The following is a 23,984-nucleotide window of genomic DNA, read 5'->3' as shown; positions in this document are numbered from 1 at the left end:
AATACCAGCTCTAAACAGCAAGGCAATTAACCGAAACACCTTTAGTGAAAGAGCAAAACACGATGATGCATTTCGTTTATTGATCAGAGCAGTCAGAGAGGCACTTGATCAAACGCTGACACAAATGTCGAGCTGATTTATACACACATAGGGACCAATTAACAAAGCCTGCAGAGACACGCGACTGGCACACATGCCCTACGGGAACACACACACACACACACACACACACACGCATCTGCCAACTCTGGGGGCAGTAGCCTGGTTGTTAGCTGTGTGCTTGGTGCCTGTGGCAGACCAGGGGTCGTGTTAGTGATCCACATGGCTCGATGAGATCATGCCTGCTCTGCCCAGTGATATGATTACTGTAAGCTGGACAGTCCTGTATGTAGGCTACTGTGTGCCCTGTATGTGGGCTACTGTATAAATATGCAGAGTATGACATATTTCCTGTGCTGAACTCTCAAAGGAAGAGAGTGGCGTAGCAGACAGGTAAGTTCATAAGTGTCATTGATGATAGAGAGAGGAAGTATAATAGGTGATGTCATGGAGAGAGGTTGTCCTCTCTGGCTCCCTCTGCTGGTTGAGGTGGAACACTGCATTATCTGCCCCATAGAGACACATTCACATCATTGTTCGCCCCTATCTATCTTCATAGGAAGTTGTCTGACTGGTCTGTATCCTTCAGGAAGTTCAACGGTTCAAGTGTCCACCGCACTGCAACAGTCTATGACTGGGTTCCAAATAGCACACTATTTCCTATGTAGTTAAATAAAGGTTAAATAAAAATAAATAAAAAGTAGTGCAATACATTCACATGTATATATATATATATTTTTGTACCTTTATATAACTAGGCAAGTCAGTTAAGAACAAATTCTTATTTACAATGACAGCCTACCCCGGCCAAACCCAGATGACGCTGGGCCAATTCTGCGCCGCCCTCTGGGACTCCCAATCACGGCCGGATGTGATGCAGCCTGGATTCGAACCAGGTACTGTAGTGACGCCTCTTGCACTGAGATGCAGTGCCTTAGACCGCTGTGCCACTTGGGAGCCCCCTAATAGGGGACAGGGTGTCATTTAGGATGCATCCTCTCTCTTCCACTGTTAAAAATCCCAAACAGCACTGACCCCATTCTGACTGCTGCTGGAATCTAGCTATAAAACAATATTGTGCAGGAAACTGCTAGCCAGAGCCAGAAAACTACATGGAAGAGAAAATAAGCCAGGCGAGACAGTTTAGAAGGACTAAAATAGCTCACAGTTCTCAGACTTCAGGAATGTTACTGAAACTTGGTTGACAATGTACTGTTCTGAACAGAGTTCTAAAGATAGAGAGAGGAGACGGAGGAACTAGAGAGAAGAAAGAGAATGGAGAAGCAAAGATAGGATGATGAAGGTAGAGAGAGGGGGAAGTGATTGCCCTGCCAAGATAAACTGGTTATTATGACATTCTCTGAGAGGACTAACGAGGTAATGGTGGGCCATTCTCATGTTCTGATTACTATAAGGACAGCATGACAAAACAAACCGTCATAAGAACTCACTGAGGGTGACTGTCATAAGCACAGAGTACAGCAAACTACATAATGTGTCCACTAGCTGCAGGCTCCAGCGACTGCAGAAGCAGATGAGCATCCTAATTTCACTCCCCACCCAGCATCCTAACTGCAGTGCAGGCAGCACTGGTAATCCCTGGGCCACAGATTCATATTTGGGGGACTTTAACTCACGAGATGCTTTTCTCCTGTCTGTCCTGAACTGCAGGGAGAGACTAAAGACACCCTGACACAATATATTTTATTTAGTACCTCCCAGGCCAGCTTCTCCTGTCCTGTTCTGACTGCGTCAGGCTCCAGGTGCTCTGAGCACTCAGCTAATCTGGGGGGAGTTAGCCTGGTCTCAGATTTGATTGTGCTGTCTTGGCATGGCAATGACCATAGGAGTTCGCTATACAGCACAAACAGATCTGGGACTAAGTCTAGGGGAAAGTGTCATTATGATTTCACCAACTCATTCCCACAGATTGGTCTGTCAGTCTGCGAACCTGACACTCTAGCCAGCAGTTTAGAGAAGTATGAGGGCTAGAGGCTAATGGTTCAGCACAAATAGCACAATGTCATTACAGTGATATCTCAAAATGTTGACGACTATAAAGAGCAAACAGGGACTGCTCAGCCAAAACACTCTTCTCCCATCCCTCGCTACTCTTACACACACACACACACCCGCGCATATACAGTTGAAGTCGGAAGTTTACATACACCTTAGTCAAATACATTTAAACTCAGTATTTCACAATTCCTGACATTTAATCCTAATAAACATTCCCTGTCTTAGGTCAGTTAGGATCACCACTTGATTTTAAGAATGTGAAATGTCAGAATAATAGCAGAGAGAATGATTTATTTAAGCTTTTATTTCATCACATTCCCAGTGGGTCAGAAGTTTACATACACTCAATTAGTATTTGGTAGCATTGCCTTTAAATTGTTTAACTTGGGTCAAACATTTCAGGTAGCCTTCCACAAGCTTCCCACAATAAGTTGGGTGAATTTTGGCCCATTCCTCCTGACAGAGCTGGTGTAACTGAGTCAGGTTTGTAGGTCTCCTTGCTTGCACACGCTTTTTCAGTTCTGCCCAGAAATGTTCTATGGGATTCAGGTCAGGGCTTTGTGATGGCCACTCCAATACCTTGACTTGTTGCCCTTAAGCCATTTTGCCACAATTTTGGAAGTATGCTTGGGGTCATTGTCCATTTGGAAGACCCATTTGCGACCAAGCTTTAACTTCCTGACTGATGTCTTGAGATGTTGCTTCAACATATCCACATAATTTTCTTCCTCATGATGTCATCTATTTTGTGAAGTGCACCAGTCCCTCCTGCAGCAAAGCACCCCCACAACATGATGCTGCCACCCCCATGCTTCACGTTTGGGATGGTGTTCTTCGGCTTGCAAGCCTCCCCCTTTTTCCTCCAAACATAACAATGGTCATTATGGCCAAACAGTTCGATTTTTGTTTCATCAGACCAGAGGACATTTCTCCAGAAAGTACAATCTTTGTCCCCATGTGCAGTTGCAAACCATAGTCTGGCTTTTTTATGGCGGTTTTGGAGCAGTGGCTTCTTCCTTGCTGAGCGGCCTTTCATTTTATGTCGATATAGGACTCGTTTTACTGTGGATATAGATACTTTTGTACCGGTTTCCTCCAGCATCTTCACAAGGTCCTTTGATGTTGTTCTGGGATTGAATTTCACTTCTCGCACCAAAGTACGTTCATCTCTTGGAGACAGAACGCGTCTCCTTCCTGAGCGGTATGACGGCTGTGTGGTCCCATGGTGTTAATACTTGCATACTGTTGTTTGTACCATTGAACATGGCACTTTCAGGCATTTGTAAATTGCTCCAAAGGATGAACCAGACTTGTGGAAATCTACAAAAACAATTCTGAGGTCTTGGCTAATTTCTTTTGATTTTCCCATGATGTCAGGCAAAGAGGCACTGAGTTTGAAGGTAGGCCTTGAAATACATCCACAGGTACACCTCCAATTGACTCAAATGATGTCAATTAGCCTATCAGAAGCTTCTAAAGCCATGACATCATTTTCTGGAATTTTCCAAGCTGTTTAAAGGCACAGTCAACTTAGTGTATGTAAACGTCTGACCCACTGGAATTGTGATACAGTGAATTATAAATGAAATAATCTGTCTGTAAACAATTGTTGGAAAAATTACCTGTGTCATGCACAAAGTAGATGTCCTAACCGACTTGCCAAAACTATAGTTTGTTAACATGAAATTTGTGGAGTGGTTGAAAAACGAGTTTTAATGACTCCAACCTAAGTGTATGTAAACTTCCCACTTCAACTGTACCTCATGCAGCACTGAATAATAATAACCATGACTAAAGCGTTTGACAATTTTCTTTCCTATAATGCAGAGATTTAAAATACATGTTAATCTAATATTGGGTCTAGGAAAAGAGAAAGAGGGAAGAAGAGAATAGAGTTCTCTTTCTTGATATCATTTCTTGATAGCCCGCTATGGGAGGAGCTCACATCCACTCTGTTGCAATGCTAAAGTAACCATAGAACAGCTGTGACAAACTACTGAGACTCTTGGTTGATCCTGTGTCGCAGAGGACCAGAGTTCTTCTGCCTGGTCAAACTCTGCCTGGTCAGCCAATGATAAGAGAGCACAAAAACGTTCCACTCCTTTCAATAAGAAACCACTGATCATTAATGAAGGCCCTTCTGTGCTTGACATTATCTATTCATTCATTTTAGCCTAGCTGGGTGTTAGACAGCCAACAAAGTAAAAATGCTGTCCTCCGGGAGGTAGACTAAGTGTGTCCCCAAAGAGCTACCATACCAGTGGGGTCTCTCCTACTTAAGGGCCATGATTGGTGATTGCCTACATGGTTGCCAGGGTGAGCAGACAGGAATGAGCAACCGCTGAAAAAGAGCAGAGGCAAAGTATTCATCCTAAAGTGTGGCCAAGTAAAGGGTAAATGTTTAGAGTGTTGTAGACAAGACTGTGGTAAAGTCAACAGTGCTGGCTCTCATCGTAAAGTACATCTCCTCTGCTTAAGACAAGCAAGTAAGGGCCTCTGACATTCTCAACCTCTCTCTGACCCAGTCTGTAATACCTTCATAGTTCAAGCAGACCACCATAGTCCTAGTGCACAAGAACACCAAGATAACATGTTTAAATGACTATCGCCCCGTTGCACTCACATCTGTAGCCATGAAAAGCCTTGAAAGGCTGATCATGGCTCACATCAACACCATCATCCCAGACACCCTAGACCCACTCCAATTTGCATACCGCCCCAACAGCATTCTCCTCTGAACAGTTGATGTTGAGATGTGTCTCTTACTTGAACTCTGTGAAGCATTTATTTGGGCTGAAATCTGAGGTGCAGTTATACTAATGAACTTATCTTCTGCAGAAGAGGTAACTCTGGGTCTTCCTTACCTGTGGTGGTCCTCATGAGAGGCAGTTTCATCATAGCGCTTGATGGTTTTTGAGACCGCAAAATTTTCCGAATTGACCGCCCTTCATGTCTTAAAGTAATGATGGACTGTGGTTTCTCTTTACTTATTTGAGCTGTTCTTGCCATAATACAGACTTGGTCTTTTACCAAATAGGGCTATCGTCTGTATACCACCCCTAACTTGTCACAACACAACTGACTGGCTCAAACGCATTCAGGAAATCAATTCCACAAATTAACTTAACTATGCACACCTGTTAATTGAAATACATTCCAGGTGACTGCCTCATGAAGCTGGTTGAGAGAAAGCTTTGCACACTCTTGGCAGTCATCAAGGCAAAGGGTGGCTACTTTGAAGTACCTCAAATATAAAATATATTTAGATTTAACACTTTTTTGGTTACTACATGATTCCATATGTGTTATTTCATAACTCTACAATGTAGAAAATAGTAAAAATAAAGAAAAACCCTTGAATGAGTGTGTCCAAACTTTTAACTGGTACTGTACATATACACTACCGTTCAAAAGTTGGGGGTCACTTAGAAATGCCCTTGTTTTTGAAAGAAAATGACATTTTTTTGGTCATTAAAATGACATCATATTGATCAGAAATACAGTGTAGTTAGTGTAGTTAATGTTAACAATAGTTAAATGTTGTAAATTACTATTGTAGCTGGAAACAGCAGATTTTTTTATGGAATATCTACATAGGCGTACAGAGGGCAATTATCAGCAACCATCACTCCTGTGTTCCAATGGCACAATTTGATGTTATTTTAAAATGGACAGAAAATGTGCTTTTATTTCAAAAACAAGGACATTTCTAAGTGACCCCAAACTTTTGAACGGTAGTGTAGATCTTTTCGGAGGACAAAGAAAAAATGTTTTTACAGCTTTCTCTTTTGTTGTTGCATGTATTTCTACACACATTTTACATACATGGCAGTTCTTTTTTTGGTTTGTTAAATAGTTAACCAATAGCTACCCAGACTATCGGCATTGACCCTTTTTGCCACAACTCTTTAGACTCATCACATACGCTGCTGTTACTGTTTATTGTCTTTCCTGTTGTCTAGTCACTTTAACCCTACCTATATGTACATATCTACCTCAATTACCTTGCATCCCAGCACATAGACTCAGTACTGGTACCCTCTGTATATAGAAGTTATCTTTACTCAAATGTGTATTTATTCCTCCTGTTATATATTTTTCTATTATCTCTCTCTCTCTCTGCATTATGGGAAAGGGCCGTAAGTAAGCATTTCACCGTTAGTCTACACTGGTTGGTTACGAAGCATGTGACAAATAAAATGCTATTAGCATGTTGAATCTGTCATGATTCATGAGGTCACCTATTAATTCTACCGTTGTACCCTTAAGCAGGGCAAAACTAGCTTAACTGTGCTCCTGCCAAATATGTGTGTTTTAGGGTTGTATGGGGGAGTTGAGGCGAGCAGAAGATGAATTTCCAATGTAACAGCTGGACAAAAAAGACGTCATGGTGGTGGACAGACTGACTGGGGCTACAGAGCAAGCAACAGCACCCTAACAGTCAGGGTTAGTGGAAATGCTTAGTTATCTCTTCACGTCCAGACAACATAGAATTTATTCTGAGCCATGGCATTCGTGAAAACCATTTAACAAACAACATATAATTCCAGGCCTAGTTCAGACCCGGGCAGTACACTAAATGCTTGGGTTCAGACTCTGCTATGACAAATGGGACACTAAAGGGCAGATCTGAAATGGGGAAAAGAAACACACACAGGCTCTAAAATACCATGGACAGAGAACAAACAATGGCCATTTTGGGGGGGAAATGTTATCACAGCACAGAGACACATTTGTACTGTGAGACACACTGCAGCCATTTCAATGGCCTGGGCTATATGACCTCATTATAACTAAACACCCAGAAGTCAAACTTCACAGTAGCCAGTCTCTCTGCTTCACTCTTTCCCTTGTTCCCTTTGTCTTTCTCTCTCCCTTGTTCTCCCTCTCCCTGTCTGTCTGTGTCTACAGAGGAGCATATAGTTCTAATGACAAGCCAATCAAAAAGGTTGAGATGAAAGAGAGCAGCCATCTATCTGTCAGTGAGGAAGGCCATACAGCAGGCTGAAGGGCAACGTCAGTTAACCGAACACTGATAGAACTTTGAGATATCCCCCGGGTCTATGGCAAGACAGACAGTGATGGATATTCTGTCACTGGTACTCCTATGGTTATAGCAAGTGCAGTAAGAGGGGACAGTGCATCAACTTTTCACCTAGCGGTCTGACTGGCACAGCCATAGCTTCAGCAACATAACGCAGGGAAATTATAGTCCTAGCATTCTTTGTATAATACCCTTCTATGTTTTATCTCATGTGTTAGGCTGCGGCCGGCTATATATCTTATACATAATTTGTCTCATGCACCCCCCTACTGTCAAAGCCATTCAATTCCCATTATCTCCCTGTAGGAAGCATAAACATGACTGTAGTGGCAGCAGAGCAGAGCTCAGCTAATGACATTCAACAGCTAGTTAATGTGACTTTCTTAGGGCTCCAATAGTTAATGTGCAACTGAATTCATTTATTTCTGATGGCAGAGAGGTGATGATACGAAGGCAATGAGGCCGTATGTTATGTATCAGAAGCCATTTCCTCTGAGCAGGCAGCAGAGGGATGAGCAGAGAAAGAGAGACAGTCACAGTGCATTGACTGCTGCTAAGACTGCACACGTAGCAACTGCTTGTTTTGCACGAGACACACACGTCACATCACACACAGTCCGATCAAACGAACATTGAAGCCGGGAGAGATTTTTGAAGACCAACACTGTTACAGCAGACGTACTTGATGAATACTGTCTGAAGAGCAGATTAGTAGGCCAAGCAAAAACCCAGTTGGTAACATGCACTGACTGTTTTCACTGATGGGTGGCAAACCTTTAGTTAAGCTTTGGCAGAGCCGCCCTGGCAAGAAGGTCCTGTACACCCTTACACAGACCTCAAAGACATCCATTCATTCATTACAAGGTCCACGTGGGCAGACGGCTATTCACAGAATCCACTTGGTTGGCACCCTCATGGACAGAGAATGAAGTGGACAACAGGGACATTCACACAGTTTGTTTACGGTAAGTGATTTCAGTCTCGCTTACTGGGTCTCTGGAATCAAAAACATAATACATCATTCAAGATCCATCTTATCAAAACCAACAGTTTTATCTCTTATCTAATGAACAACATGCATGTCCATATTTATGTATCACATTTCCCAACAACAGTGATGGGGATATGACAGGGAGTCTTTGAGAGAATAAAAGCCGTAACAAAATGGTTGGTTTGAATGAACAGAGCTTCACTTTGTCCTTGAACTCTCTCTACTATCCCCGTGGACACGTAGGCTACTTATGCTTGTCTTACATACTAGCACTTGGCCTAGATGATTGGAAGTCGATGAATGGGTACAGATTATTCTCACCGGGCCTCTGGTGTTTCGTCCACCCTTCACACACACACACACACACACACACACACACACACACACACACACACACACAGCTGTCTAGGGTCTAAGTTACATACACTCGGGCACCACCGCCACTCTGCCCCAGTGACCAGCACTGGAATGGTGCTCTGCCCCAGTGACTGAAATGTGACCCATATAAAATGTGCACATTCACTCTGATGTAGCAAACAGATGTAATGCTCATATCCTGTCACTGTTCCTTTAAGTTTTGGGGTGGTTGTTACCTCGTACCCCTGCACATCGACTCGGCACTCCCTGTATATAGCCATGTTATTTTTTACTCGTTATTGTTATTCACTGTTTATTTATTCCTTGTGTCACTATTTCAATTGTTTTAACCTTTAACTTGAATTGTTGGAACAAGACCCATCAGTAAGCATTTTACTTTTGGTCTACACCTGTTGTTTACAAAGCATGTAACGTTTGATTTATTTGATTTGGTTGTCGTGGTAACCAGAGGAACATAAATCTGATCCGAGCGTCCAGACAGAGGTTGCATATGGAGGATCGGCTTTGTATTAGAATTCAGATCCACATATGGAGGTGGTATAAATCGGAAGTCAAAAGATCAGATTGCCTGTGTACATCTAATCTTCTCATTTCACCATAATTTTGACCAACCCCGTCTGAAATTCATAGCAGCATTCAGCTGTCTGTCACAACTGACAAGATGGATTCTTCCAGGGAGGACCGAGGATCAACTGTGTGGTTGTGTATTACCCGGCCGTAGCCTAGCGTGTCTGACAGAGAAAGCTTTGATCAAAAAGCTGCTGGATGAAAATATGAGCTAAGCTTTTCCTTCCAAATATCTTCTGCGTCAGGGAACAAACACAAAGCTTTCACGACAGGGCAAAAAGCAGCTTGACCTGATGCATGACAGCCAGCACCATGAAGTTACTCAGTCACAAACACGCACAACAAACAACTTATGAGTCACTGACCACTTAAGTGCAGAGCTGATTGGGCCATTGGGTGGTTGTGGCATTTTAAGAGAGCAGAAAACAGCACTAAATTCAACCTGCCGTCTTCAGTCACCACAGGGGTGGACCATCTTACCTGAGCAGGTCAACGCACCAGGTCCAACACCGTCAGACTCAGCACAAAACTGACTGAACTCTAGTGTTTACATAACAGTACAGCTATTAACAGACTCTCTTCAAAGGGCTCCAGTTTGCGTCACGTTCCAAAAATTCCACCACACAAAAGTAAGTAGAACCACGCAGAGACCGTGTGGAGCACTTAACCCTTCTTTATGCTGTACAGAGCTGCAGCATCCATTGTGTGTGTGTGTGTGTGTGTGTCTGTGTGTCGCAGCTTGCACCGTGCGATCCTCTGAGTGTGTGATGTGATTAAAAGTCTCTTTTGAATCTTAATTCCATCTCTGGTCTGTGTTAACCATCTCTTCCCCTCCTTTAAAAATGTCCCTTTCAAGAACCTTGCACGCACGCACGCAGACACTGAAGGCAGCTCACACAGAGCTCCCAGGGGGCACCACGAGATTAGCAGTAGAAGGTGAGGCGTGTGACTCATAACAGGTACATGGTCTTAACTGTGAAAAGAAGGTAACAACTGGTGTTCTGCTTCATCAGAGCTGAGCCTTGTGGGAAAGACAAGCAGGCCATCTCTAGTCTGCAATGTTTAATATAACACACACCCACCCACCCACCCACCCACAGGACCGTGTAGGAGACAAACAGTCTTAACATGAGCTAACGTACCATGGAACCCCAAGGATTTAACACAACAAGGATGCTTTCTAACCAAAACACCAGCTGACACATTATAATTACAGCATAATTCAGTGACTTGGCTCGGACCCATCACCCAGGCAGAGTTATTAATAACACTCCAATGAGAGCCATCCTTCAGTCCTCTCACTGCATTATGTATACGAGTTCTAGAAATGTCCTGCAACAAAAATAAAAAATAAACGTTTTACACAGACGTCACAAAGTGTTGGGGGCACTGCAGCCTCCTGTTGTGAAGAGGGAGAGGGACATCTTGGAGGAGACGTCAATAAGAGATCTTTACCTGAAGTAGGCTATTAAACACGTTACTTAAAGTGCCCTCAATACTGCTTATTGTACAGGATGATCTGAAGTTAGACACAGGTACAGTGAGATTGAGCGAGCAGTGACCGACCACGCAGCAGCTTATCGCCAAAACAGCAGAACCCAAAACAGACTCGTGAAGCAGCAGGCTGAGGGGGCGAAACATGTCCCACATTAAAACTGCAGGGAGGCAAAGAGGCGTGAAATACAATGTTTAATGTTTGAAATGTTAGCGGTGTGATATAGGCTATATAAAACTACACACCAAAACAGTGGTCTGTTTTATCACAATAACATCTCCCAGAATCAGAATGGCTCACATAGTAAACAACAACAAATTATTCTCTATTCAGAGTGCTGGAATACAACAGCCCACTGTCTGGACAATATGAACTGCGCATACAATCTCAAATTGGTACATTGTCTCACAAGAAAGACACAAAATAAATAGGAAAAAAGGGTTAATATGATTTTCTCTTCCTTGTAAAACACTGCCCCCCCCCCCCCTCCCCCAGTAGCACCTCTAAATAGGCCAGGAGAGAGAAAGAGAGGAAAGAGAGAAAGATGGAAGGAAGGAAAAGCTCTACAACCATTAGCACCTGAGCCAGAGTCCAGTGTGTTCTGCCCTTGACATTAAAGAGTCCAGTCCATTCATGCTCTTACCTTCCCCAGTTGTCATAGTGCAAAGCCTTCCTTCCACGCAGAGCAGAGAGAATAGTGAACAGTCAGGGAGAATGTTGCTTTACGTCTGCGTGTGTCTCTCTCTCTCCCTGTTCTCCTCTCTCCATCCCCTCCCTTTCCTTCATCCTGTTCTAGTCTTGTGACTACTGCACCCGATACCGCTGCCATACCTCTCCCTCACCAGAACAAGAGGCTCAGGCTGCAGTGGCCCCATCATTTTGCAGAGGAGTAACATTTGGGCTTTCAGCTGAAAAACATTTCTCCTACCGCGTAACTTTGGCATGAGATTTAACAGAGACATCATGGAGGGTGAACATACAGTACGACAAGCAGCACAAACTGAGTCAATAGATGGCTGCTCTGTCTGTATCTTTATGTCATAAGTGTATCATCAACAGTACCTAGAAGCCTTCTGCAAGCGTCATCTGGAGAGTTAGGCCAAATCACAATGTAGCAATGTGACATCTACAGTACGTCTTTATGAGATTCCCAGCCACAATCAGACAGCAGCCAAGCACTCTACATACCACAACCTTTCACCTCTCGAGGAGGAAAGCCAAGTTCTGACACCTCAGGAGCCAGGACAGTCCAAACATCATATTCCATCATCTCTCTATCCAAGGACAATTAATTGCTAAAGCTCCTATTTCATGTCAACTGAACTGGAGCATGGTCTACTTGCAGCATATGTATGCCCTTTTGGGGAATACAGATTACGACTACAGATAGAGATGAAATTCAATAGGTTTCTGAAGTGTACTCTTGTGGAGGGTTTTCCTCCTGACAGTAGAAGAAGTACTCAGTCTCCTTGCTCTAACCAAACTGGCCCAGGGAGAGGGAGACAAATGTTTGGGCATGCAATTCAGAACACTATTAATAACGACTCTAACAAACAATCAATGCCCTTTCCTTTGGTTTCAGTCCATTAGCCACATTTCTACTGTGTTGCTTTGGGGTAATACAGCTGGTTGAGGAGAGGCTGAGGTTAATCTCGTCCGAAGGAAAGGAACAGCTACTCCTTCAGTTCACTGACTAGCTGAGAGCATTCTGACCCCAATCTGTGTCTCCAGGCAACGGCTAGCGGGCCCACACAACGCTGTACAGCACAGGGCCATGGCAGTACTCATTAGAACACATTGCAACAACAACAAGCATTTCTTATTGGTCAAGTTCAGGTAGTCCCTCCTGGTTTCAGTCTGTTTGGTGCCTAATGAATATGACCCACGTCTCTACAACAAAAAGGCCCTCATTACCATGTTGTGTTCTGTTGACTGCACTCCTGTCCTCTGCTGTTTACGTACACACACAAACTATTTCCCTCGGTGGAGAGCTGAGCTCCTTGTTGCAAGCTAAGGGGGAAATCTTAGTCATCGCCTAATTTGAGCAGAAGCGTTAGGGGAGAACAAAACGACAGCGCCAAGTGCATAATGAATAGTTTAATAAGTGTCATGGAATGAATAATCTATTTCTTTTCCTTTTCCAATGAAAATGTCATCAAAACCATGTGAGCCCGAAAGTAATCTGGAAATATGAGTTTAAAATAGTGAGGGGGTGAAGGAACAAAGCCCTTACACCAAGAGAGGTGTCCTTGAACAGTTTCCTCCCTTTGAAAAGTTGGACTCTGATCAACACTGAGCAAAAGCAGACATAGTGGATTGTTAATGCTGTGATGCACAATAAAACAGAAAACTTATGCTTAACTTAAATAGAATACATTTACTGTGCTACTTCTCAGGGTGGTTAGATTGCCATGATAGATGGGTTGTCTCTCTCAGTAAAGTCCATAGTAATTGTCCTTGAGGGAGAAGTTACTGAGGGCATGGAAAATAGTTCCTAAATGCTGAGCAGTTTCCACAGTTCTCCTCAGCTCAGCCATTCTACCTGTCCTGCAAACAAACACTACACCCAGTCAGCTAGAATGTGATGGAGTCAGCGAGCCATTGCCCATGACACTGCAAAGAGAACTCACAGCTCTGCTTACACACTGACAGTGAACACTGAAATTTCTATGAAACACACAAGGACAGTCTTACACATACACACAGGCATGGCTACACTGAGGGAATGCGACATCTGAGGCCCAGAGGAGGCTGCCCTCCTGTGGGGAAACTCCTCCACCCAAGCTCCAGGCTGTCCGTCTGGCCCTCAGGCCGCCTCTCACCAACACACTAACCCACACACTGGCATGACGGCTGAGTGGACCTAACATGGGCAGGAGACAGCCAGACCACAAAGGTGTCGAACAGCAAGGGGGAGGAAGGAGACGATGGAAAACAAGTGGTGAGAGAGAGGGGGAAGAGAGAAAGCTGGGGAACGATTGAGGAGTGAGTGAGAATACAACCGTAGGAGAGAGGAACTCCATTTCTAAGCATAGTTGCTGGCCTAGTTCTCTCACACAGATGAGAACAACAAAAACAACGACAGACAAACAGAAGTGGTGCAATATCTGTTTATCCCTGTCCCAAATCCTAGCCACATGTTTCTACAAGTACAAAAGCACATTAGTGACTGATATTTTCTTGTTTTGCCAAATCTCAGGTGGCACTTCCTGATTTTTGGTAGAAAAAAGCCAAAACTTAAAAAGAGAAAAGTAAAGACTATGAGCTCCAGTTGTGTTGTGTTGTATTCCCTCAGCCCAAATCGAAATGTGCCTAAATATCCAGCCTACAGAGACATAGAGTCACGTGTAAGACAGAGAGAGATGGGGTAGATCTCCTCATTGCCATCACTGCAGAGCCCTATAGCTTCATGAGAAACTGCTTTCAGCTTAGTCAACATCAGTCAATAACACCGTATTTGGAGTCCTTCAAATAGTTCCAGAAACTAGAAGCGCATACAAAATACACAGGAAAGAGAGAGGAACACAGGAAGCAAACATAGACAGACAGACAAACACCTCGAGAAGCCATGGTAATAACCATGAATCAACAGCTGCATCACTCACCTGAACCTGAGGATGGGATCATGTTCCCAGATCTTTGGACTTCATCAAATCGGCTGAAGATTACATTCAACCTGCAAAGGAGAGTTAGAGGGTTATATTCAACCTAAAGATGAGAGTTACAGAGGGTTATATTCAACCTAAGTGATTGAGGAAAGGAAGGAAGAGAAAAGAAGAGAGAGAAAACAGGTCAGGAAACAGAGAGAGAGACAGGAAGATGAATCGCCAAGACTCACTGATTCAACGGACGGTATTGATCTCCACCTGTCAGAGAGAACATTTCCCCTGTCCTGCTCAGAAGAATAGAGAGCCAAACTAGACCAAAAATAGACTAGTGACGGGGGGAAGAAACTCGATACAGTTACATATTGGGATGTTATTTTTGACACTATATCGTATCATTTTGACAATATCAGAATAAAACCGTTGCACAAGTTGGCTGTACCTGCACCAAAACTCCAGTATTTTTCCTTCATAGCTTGTTCCCCATCTTCTTTATAAATAGGGAGCCAATTTGTTTTTAGCACATTTATTTCCATGACAGATCAAAGCTCATTGTCTTATGGCTCTCTTGTCCGTCTACTGCAGACATATGGTGAGCAATATGTTTGGAACATCAAATCGCAATAAAAATCACAGTATCGAATCGCAATATATAAAGAATCGTGAGAATCGCAATACATATCGTATCGGCATCCACACTACGGTTCAAAAGTTTGGGGTCACTTAGAAATGTCCTTGTTTTTGAAAGAAAAGCTCATTTTTTTGGTCCATTAAAATACATCAAATTGATCAGAAATACAGTGTAGACATTGTTAATGTTGTAAATGACTATTGTAGCTGGTTGCAATTATGCTAGCACAGCTGAAAACTGTTGTTCTGATTAAAGAAGCAATAAAACTGGCCTTCTTTAGACTAGTTGGGTATCTGGAGCATCAGCATTTGTCGGTTCGATTACAGGCTCCAAATGGCCAGAAACAAAGACCTTTCTTCTGAAACTTGTCAGTCTATTCTTGTTCTGAGAAATGAAGGCTATTCCATGCGAGAAATTGACAAGAAACTGAAGATCTCGTACAACGCTGTGTACAGTCATGGCCAAAAGTTGAGAATGATACAAATATTAATTTTCACAAAGTCTGCTGCCTCAGTTTGTATGATGGCAATTTACATATACTCCAGAATGTTATGAAAAGTGATCAGATAAATTGCAAATTAATTGCAAAGTCCCTCTTTGCCATGCAAATGAGCTGTATCCCAAAAAAACATTTCCACTGCATTTCAGCCCTGCCACAAAAGGACCAGCTGACATCATGTCAGTGATTCTCTCATTAACACAGGTGTGAGTGTTGATGAGGACAAGGCTGGAGATCACTCTGTCAGGCTGATTGAGTTTGAATAACAGACTGGAAGCTTCAAAAGGAGGGTGGTGCTTGGAATCCTTGTTCTTCCTCTGTCAATCATTGGTACCTGCAAGGAAACACATGCCATCTTCATTGCTTTGCACAAAAAGGGCTTCACAGGCAAGGATATTGCTGCCAGTAAGATTACACCTAAATCAACCATTTATCGGATCATCAAGAACTTCAAGGAGAGCGGTTCAATTGTTGTGAAGAAGGCTTCAGGGCGCCCAAGAAAGTCCAGCAAGTGCGAGGACCATCTCCTAAAGTTGATTCAGCTGCGGGATCGGGGCCCCACCAGTACAGAGCTTGCTCAGGAATGGCAGCAGGCAGGTGTAAGTGCATCTGCACGCACAGTGAGGCGAAGACTTTTGGAGGATGGCTTGGTGTCAAGAAGGGCAGCAAAGAAGCCACTTATCTCAAGGAAAAACATCAGGGACAAACTGATATTCTGGGATTGGACAGCTGAGGACTGGGGTAAAGTAATTTTCTCTGATGAATCCCCTTTCCGATTGTTTGGGGCATCCAAAAAAAAGCTTGTCTGGAGAAGACAAGGTGAGCGCTACCATCAGTCCTGTGTCATGCCAACAGTAAAACATTCTGAGACCATTCATGTGTGGGGTTGCTTCTCAGCCAAGGGAGTGGGCTCACTCACAATTTTGCCTAAGAACACAGCCATGAATAAAGAATGGTACCAACACATCCTCTGAGAGCAACTTCTCCCAACAATCCAGTTTGGTGACGAACAATGCCTTTTCCAGCATGCTGGAGCACCTTGCCATAAGGCAAAAGTGATAACTAAGTGGCTCAGGGAACAAAACATCAATATTTTGGGTCCATGGCCAGGAAACTCCCCAGACCTTAATCCCATTGAGAACTTGTGGTCAATCCTCAAGAGGCGGGTGAACAAACAAAACCCCACAAATTCTGACAAACTACAAGCATTGATTATGCAAGAATGGGCTGCCATCAGTCAGGATGTGGCCCAGAAGTTAATTGACAGCATGCCAGGGAGGATTGCAGAGGTCTTGAAAAAGAAGGGTCAACACTGCAAATATTGACTCTTTGCATCAACTTCATGTAATTGTCAATAAAAGCCTTTGACACTTATGAAATGCTTGTAATTATACTTCAGTATTCCATAGTAACATCTGACAAAAATATCTAGAGACACTGAAGCAGCAAACTTTGTGGAATTTCATATTTGTGTCATTCTCAAAACTTTTGGCCAAGACTGTACTACTCCCTTCACAGAACAGCGCAAACTGGCTCTAACCAGAATAGAGGCCTACAAGGCCAGCATCCCGTAGTCTCCTCTTCACTGTTGACGTTGAGACTGGTGTTTTGCGGGTACTATTTAATGAAGCTGCCAGTTGAGGACTTGTGAGGCGTCCGTTTCTCAAACTAGACACTAATGTACTTGTCCTCTTGCTCAGTTGTGCACCAGGGCAGCCGTTTCCAGCAGCAATAGTCATTTAAAACATTAACAATGTCTACACTGTATTTCTGATCAATTTGATGTTATTTTAAAAATGTCCAAAAAAATGTACTTTTCTTTCAAAAGCAAGGACATTTCTAAGTGACCCCAAACTTTTGAATGGTAGTGTAAGTGTCATGATAATATCTTATCGTGAGGTCGCTGGCAATTCCCACACCTAAAATAGACCAAATAAAACTGCCAGTTGATAATTTAATAGGTAGAATAGGTGTTTGGAGTGACCTTGGCCAGGGGAATGTAGAGTAGAAACCTGAAGGCAGGACTGATAAAATTGTATTACATTCTAAGTCCCCCCATTCTACAAAATAACGATTCTCTCTCCTTACAGTGGGGAAGAGTCCCATATGTGTTTCTGTCAGTGTCTCTGTATCCATATTGTACCTGTAAGTCAAAAGCAGCCTGCATCACTTTGAGAATTACTGCTGACTCACACTTACACAGAACTTCTCCATCTCATCTAAAGAATGTGTTATTTAGTTTACAGGGATAAATCAGCCACTGACAGTCCCAGAGACATCAGTTCAAACACAAAAAGTGACTGAGGAATTTCTATATGTGAGGACTGGCTCAGCTGATGTGTTGAAAGCGGTCGTTAACTAACAGATGTTTACGACACACACATTTCTAAGCTACAGTTCTCTGCAAACTCAAATCAACAAAATGTATTAGATGTACTGTATGATGTACTAAAGATGTAGGATTTATCATCACTGCATTACACTGATAAAATGAGCCAGGAACATATTTGGTGTCAAATAGGGAAAATGCTGCGTAGAAACACTTAACAAGAACGTGTCTAGTGGGCAGCTAAATCCTTTTACACTCGAATGCAATTTGACACAATTTGCATCTCTCATTATATTCACATATACTGTGTATACCAAACATTAAGAACACCTGCTCTTTCCATAACATACTGACCAGGTGAATCCAGGTGAAAGCTATGATCCCTTATTGATGTCACTTGGTAAATCCACTTCAATCAGTGTAGATGAAGGCGAGGAGACAAGTTAAAAATGTATTTTTAAGCCTCGAGACAATTGAGACATGGATAGTGTATGTGTGCCATTTAGAAGGTGAATGGACAAGACAAAAGATTGAAGTGGCTTTGAATGGGGTGTGGTAGTAGGTGCCAAGCGCACTGGTTTGTGTCAAGAACTGCAACGCTGCTGTATTTTTCCACCCAAAAGTCCACCACCCAAAAGACATCCAGCCATCTTGACACAACTGTGGGAAGCATTGGAGTCAAGATGGGCCAGCATCCTTGTGGAGTCCATGCCCTGACTAATTGAGGCTGTTCTGAGGGCAAAGGGGGGGGGGGTGTAAATCCATATTAGGAAGGTGTTCTTAATGTTCGGTTTACTTGTTATAGTATAAAAAGGGGCCTCGCAAGCAGTTCTAAGCCAATATCCCCTTTTCCCACAAATGGCAGTTCGTTAAATTGACAAAATTAGAATGACATTCTCACACTGTGTGCAACATAGGTTATTTAAAGTAACTGTCCAGTGTTTCCAGATTTCTATTAAATACAACCTATAATTAATTAACTACAATATGAGTGAAATTGTTTTCCTTCCAATTATTTTTTTATTAAGTACTTTAAAAAAACAGTTTTTCTGTGTTGGAATGGTGTGGTCCAGGGTTTCCGTTAAGAACAAATGGCGCCAGACAGGGTGACCGGGGAGATTTTAATTTACCGGCCATTAGAGAAATCTACCGGACACTTATGCGTTGGGTGTGTAACACATTAGGGCGTCCACTGACAATTCTCAGCATGACACAAATCACATTTCCATTACGGTAATTCATCTGAACAAAACATGCAACTCCTGTAATGAAGCAGCCAATAAAAAGTAATTTTCAAAAATGTGCCAAAATGTGATTCGCGTGAAAAAGGGAAAACACCATTCTAAAAAGCACACCTGATGCAAGCGGTATATGACAGAGGTGAAAATCTCAGCTAGAAAACTCAGAAATAGGGTGAATTTAAAGATGCAACAACTAGGATGGTTTGCTACTGTGACTAGGACTGTGCATTTGTCTTGTAGACAATGAAAGAACTGTTGATATGAAAACCAATAGAACAGGAGAGAAATGGCATTTGAGGTAGTCTTTCACAGGCAGGGCGAGTGGCAAAAAGCCTAGCTGATTATTGAGTTGGGCTGCCAGTGAAAAGCATCTGAAATATGTGTGAAGACAATGTGTCTTGAGTATAATTTCAAATGTTGAGACAAGACGAAGGGGAGGGGTGTGAGGCAAAAATAGCCTACAGACCCGTCTCTCTCCAGAAAGCATGCGCTCAGCGCTCCAGAATCCACTCAGCTGTCTCCTGTCAATTTTGTGCATTCATTATTTCATGTGAATTGTTTGTTCTTTGATTGTTTATTTTGACAAATTCCCCATTACGTATGTCACAAGTAGTAAATGTACAGTAACCATTAATACCCCTCATTTGGTTAAATTCATTTCTGACTCATTGCTTTGCAGGTCCCCATCACCTTGACATAGCTGTTTCTGTTTTGTCCTGTCACACTAGAAGTGCATTGTATTACTAATTAGGCATACAGTCATTTACCGTTCTCATTCTCAGAGAGAAACATTGTAGAGTTCACAACCTGCTACACTTCTGAGAAACAAGTTTTGGTTTATTTCATAATCATCATTTACGAGTATAAATGTTTTCATTGTCTTTTGTTTAGAGTGATTTGTTTTTTCTCCCAGTCAATTTGGCCGGCAACAATTTTATTTATCAGCTTTTCATTATATTTTTTTATGGCCAAAAAGACAACAATTACCGGCTAACGGAAACTCTGATGTGGTCACACCCCAACAACAAAATGGTGTGGGCGTATAGCAATCATACAAAAAATTCATCCGAGTAGATCGCTGATTGGCCAGCTGCTCCTCCTCAGGAGGATGACATCATCCTCTATGAGGAAATAGCAAGCATTTTTGAAACAGCCTGTTTGAGACACAATTTTGAGGTGGGGTTTTTTTAAGTGTTTTTTTTCTCCAATTTATGCTTTGGACACAAATACGAAAATAGGATGAGTCAACAACATTATTTGGGTAACAGAATCTTATTTAAATTTTAAAGGTGGGATTTTCACTGGACAGTTACTTTAAATCACATTCATTATATCTAACTGTGGAAGACTTTGATGTATTTAAAGCTTTATTAAAAATGTTGAATCAAATAAATACAAGGTATTTGGCAGGAGGAATCTCCTCTGAACATATGGATATGAAGGCTTAGTTAGTATTTAACTGGATCTAACTAATCTCCATTGTAATTGCTCATGGATCTCTTGGAGTAAATGGATTGAGAGCGTGACTACAGACAGAAGGAGGGCACAGGTGGCCACAAGAGAGCCTCAGCACCCACCCTGGCCTACGCCCCAGACCAAATCTAAATCATGGGCAGAGGAAGCACTCCTAAAGGGAGACCAAATGAGCCAATCCTCTTCAAGTTCCCTTTATAAAAAGGCATCTCTTCCCTTTGGGTCTGGGAAATAGTTTTGCAATACTAGCTAAAACAATGAAGAGTGGTATGATAACCAATAGAAGGACCAAAAATGGCAGCAGTAAACTAAATGGGGGGGGGGGGGGGGGGGATCAGAGAGACAGATGGCTCAGTCAGAACAGATGTTCCCCTTTAACTCTCGAACCACAGAGACAAATGGGAATTAATCAATCTGCTTCCCTTCCCCACTCAACCATGCAGGCACTTAGCTGGAGGCCAGGCTGAGTCATCACAACTGTCCCCGTCACACCCACTACCATCATGATTAAATACTGTGGTATCACTTGGTATCATATCACTGAGAGACTTCAAGGGCAACTCAAGAGCCTCTGTGGCCAAAATTTGCCTATCGCAGGTCTGCGTCCAAGCTCTCCTCAGTAGCTGTTCTCCAATGAGGCATCACGGTACAGTGGACGGTCTAATCCAATAACAAGTGTATTGGTGTATGGATTCATTCAATAAAGACTGACGTCTGGCTACCATACACTCTATCCATTCCCTACAGCCACTCCACAGACACAGGCAGGCTGGTGCGGCAGCGGTAACTTTATATATTACCCATGGTGCTTCACTAATTTGGAGGTCTGACAGCCACAGTGAAAGGGCAGCTAGCTAGCTAGTGGTTATGGTGTAGTGTTCCTTTATTAAACGCTGCAGGCCAGGGCAGAGCCCGTGGAGAGGGATCAGTAGATTATGACCGCTGATAGACACTAGACAGCCATTCTGGGGTTATGGTCTGAGGCTACCAGAGGCTATGAGGCTTTATGTGGATAGCTGGACACTAGGGACTAATGGCCTGTTGAAATGATCAGCTTTCAGGGAGGCACTGCAGAAAAGTGAGACGATCATTTTCAAAATGCACTTTTGATTGAAAGATTCTGTATTGTCAGTGTTATACAGTAATCTTGAATGAAACACATCTAACACTTGATATCAACAGATCATTTAGCCTAGGTCGTTTCCTTTACACGAGACCAACACATTCACATTGTTCTTGTTCTTGTATACAGTGGTTTTTCTACAGTGTTCTCGTCTACAGGGTTCTCGTCTACAGGGTTCTCGTCTACAGGGTTCTCGTCTACAGGGTTCTCGTCTACAGGGTTCTCGTCTACAGGGTTCTGGTCTACAGGGTTCTGGTACAGGGTTCTGGTCTACAGTGTTTTGACAGTGTTCTGGTCTACAGTGTTTTGACAGTGTTCTGGTCTACAGTGTTTTGACAGTGTTCTGGTCTACAGTGTTTTGACAGTGTTCTGGTCTACAGTGTTTTGACAGTGTTCTGGTCTACAGTGTTCTGGTCTACAGTGTTTTGATAGTGTTCTGATCTACAGTGTTTTGATAGTGTTCTGATCTACAGTGTTTTGATAGGGTTCTGGTCTACAGTGTTCTGGTCTACAGTGTTTTGACAGTGTTCTGGTCTACAGTGTTGACAGTGTTCTGGTCTACAGTGTTCTGGTCTACAGTGTTGACAGTGTTCTGGTCTACAGTGTTCTGGTCTACAGTGTTTTGATAGGGTTCTGGTCTTCAGTGTTTTGATAGGGTTCTGGTCTACAGTGTTTTGATAGGGTTCTGGTCTTCAGTGTTTTGATAGTGTTCTGGTCTACAGTGTTTTGATAGGGTTCTGGTCTACAGTGTTTTGATAGGGTTCTGGTCTACAGTGTTTTGATAGGGTTCTGGTCTACAGTGTTTTGATAGGGTTCTGGTCTACAGTGTTTTGATAGGGTTCTGGTCTACAGTGTTTTGATAGGGTTCTGGTCTACAGTGCTTTGATAGGGTTCTGGTCTACAGTGTTTTGATAGGGTTCTGGTCTACAGTGTTTTGATAGGGTTCTGGTCTACAGTGTTTTGATAGGGTTCTGGTCTACAGTGTTCTGGCCTACAGTCTTTTGACAGTGTTCTGGTCTACAGGGTTCTGGTCTACAGTGTTCTGGTCTACAGTGTTTTGACAGTGTTCTGGTCTACAGTGTATTGACAGTGTTCTGGTCTACAGTCTTTTGACAGGGTTCTGGTCTACAGTCTTTTGACAGGGTTCTGGTCTACAGGGTTCTGGTCTACAGGGTTCTGGTCTACAGGGTTCTGGTCTACAGTCTTTTGACAGTGTTCTGGTCTACAGTGTTCTGGTCTACAGGGTTCTGGTCTACAGGGTTCTGGTCTACAGTCTTTTGACAGTGTTCTGGTCTACAGTGTTCTGGTCTACAGTCTTTTGACAGGGTTCTGGTCTACAGTGTTCTGGTCTACAGGGTTCTGGTCTACAGGGTTCTGGTCTACAGGGTTCTGGTCTACAGGGTTCTGGTCTACAGGGTTTTGACAGTGTTCTGGTCTACAGTGTTCTGTAGGCTGTTGAAAGGATCAGAGAAAGTGTACAATAAGCACTTTAAGATGAAATGGTAGAGGCCTTTAGGACCTTTAAATTAGACCACACCCCTCTTTTCCATTGTTGTTGGCTACAGTATTTGCACAATAACCTGAGGGTGGTGCTGAGGTGTGTGTCCTACCCTCCATACACACACCACCTCCCACTCTGGGAAGTGTTTACCTGATCCATGCACAGTGTTTTTCACCTAAGAAATATAATTCCTTTATTCTACTTCTGTGTTTTTAACTATGATCACAACCTAACATCCTAACGCACAGCCTTGTGCTGGGAAGGCTGCTGAATCAGCACTATACCTGACCCATTTACACACTCAGTACAGTAAGGGGGGGTGGGGGGTGGAAGAAAGAAGTATGAATAGTGATGGAGAAGAATGCGAGAGAGCGAGAGGAGACACACACACACACACACACACACACACACACACACACACACACACACACACACACACACACACACACACACACACACGAGGTAGAAGGTCCATCGTACCGTGACTGTGGTAGGCCCTTCTTGCTAAGGTCCATCCTCACCCTCTCCCCCACGTGTCTGTAGATCTCCACCAGGCAGCCCATAGCTGCGTCTCTCACCTGAGGACAACGGGGGTAAGGTTCAAAAGGCAATCTTAGTGTTCTTAGACTGGATCAACTGTCTGTTAGAACTAGCTGGAGAATGCAATTATCAGTCACTTATATAAACCCTGTTTCAGCCATATTACTTGAAAACGTTCAATAGATGTTTATGCGCCCACTAGTATATGTTTAATGCTCTTAAAACAGTAACTGTAGATAAACATTTAGCCTGCCTCCACCAGCAGATGGCACTGTCATGTTGTGTGGTTGAACATCTCTGTACAGCCACTAAGGGACTCCACGCCCCTATGGTAAAATGCTGCTGCAGTCGACTCCTTTGTCTGTGCTAGAGCTCTCTCTCTCCCTGGCCAGCAATGTAATAAACTGATTCATGACACAGCAAACAGACTGGGACACAAACAGGCTGTA

At 43.1% G+C, this 23,984-nt stretch overlaps 1 protein-coding gene across 27 annotated transcripts in view; it reads right to left on the bottom strand.

The window, feature by feature from the left end:
• clasp1a (cytoplasmic linker associated protein 1a) overlaps nucleotides 1-23,984 on the bottom strand; it is a 94,798-nt gene that overhangs the window by 35,596 nt on the left and 35,218 nt on the right. For 26 of the 27 annotated variants that reach the window (XM_029711532.1, XM_029711524.1, XM_029711543.1 and 23 more), the window contains exons 7-8: nucleotides 23,476-23,573; nucleotides 14,199-14,269 (exon numbers count right to left, since the gene is read on the bottom strand). In XM_029711532.1, coding sequence (XP_029567392.1) covers nucleotides 14,199-14,269; nucleotides 23,476-23,573 — 169 coding nt within the window. Of the gene's footprint in view, nucleotides 1-11,236; nucleotides 11,531-14,198; nucleotides 14,270-23,475; nucleotides 23,574-23,984 lie in introns of those variants that run through there. The other variant, XM_029711547.1, reaches the window with a different exon arrangement.

The sequence above is a fragment of the Salmo trutta genome, chromosome 24, assembly GCF_901001165.1.
Source record: "Salmo trutta chromosome 24, fSalTru1.1, whole genome shotgun sequence".
In the NCBI taxonomy this organism is placed as follows: domain Eukaryota; kingdom Metazoa; phylum Chordata; class Actinopteri; order Salmoniformes; family Salmonidae; genus Salmo; species Salmo trutta.
The sequence above is the reverse complement of the archived record's forward strand: the minus strand, read 5'-3'. Positions and strand labels throughout refer to the sequence as shown.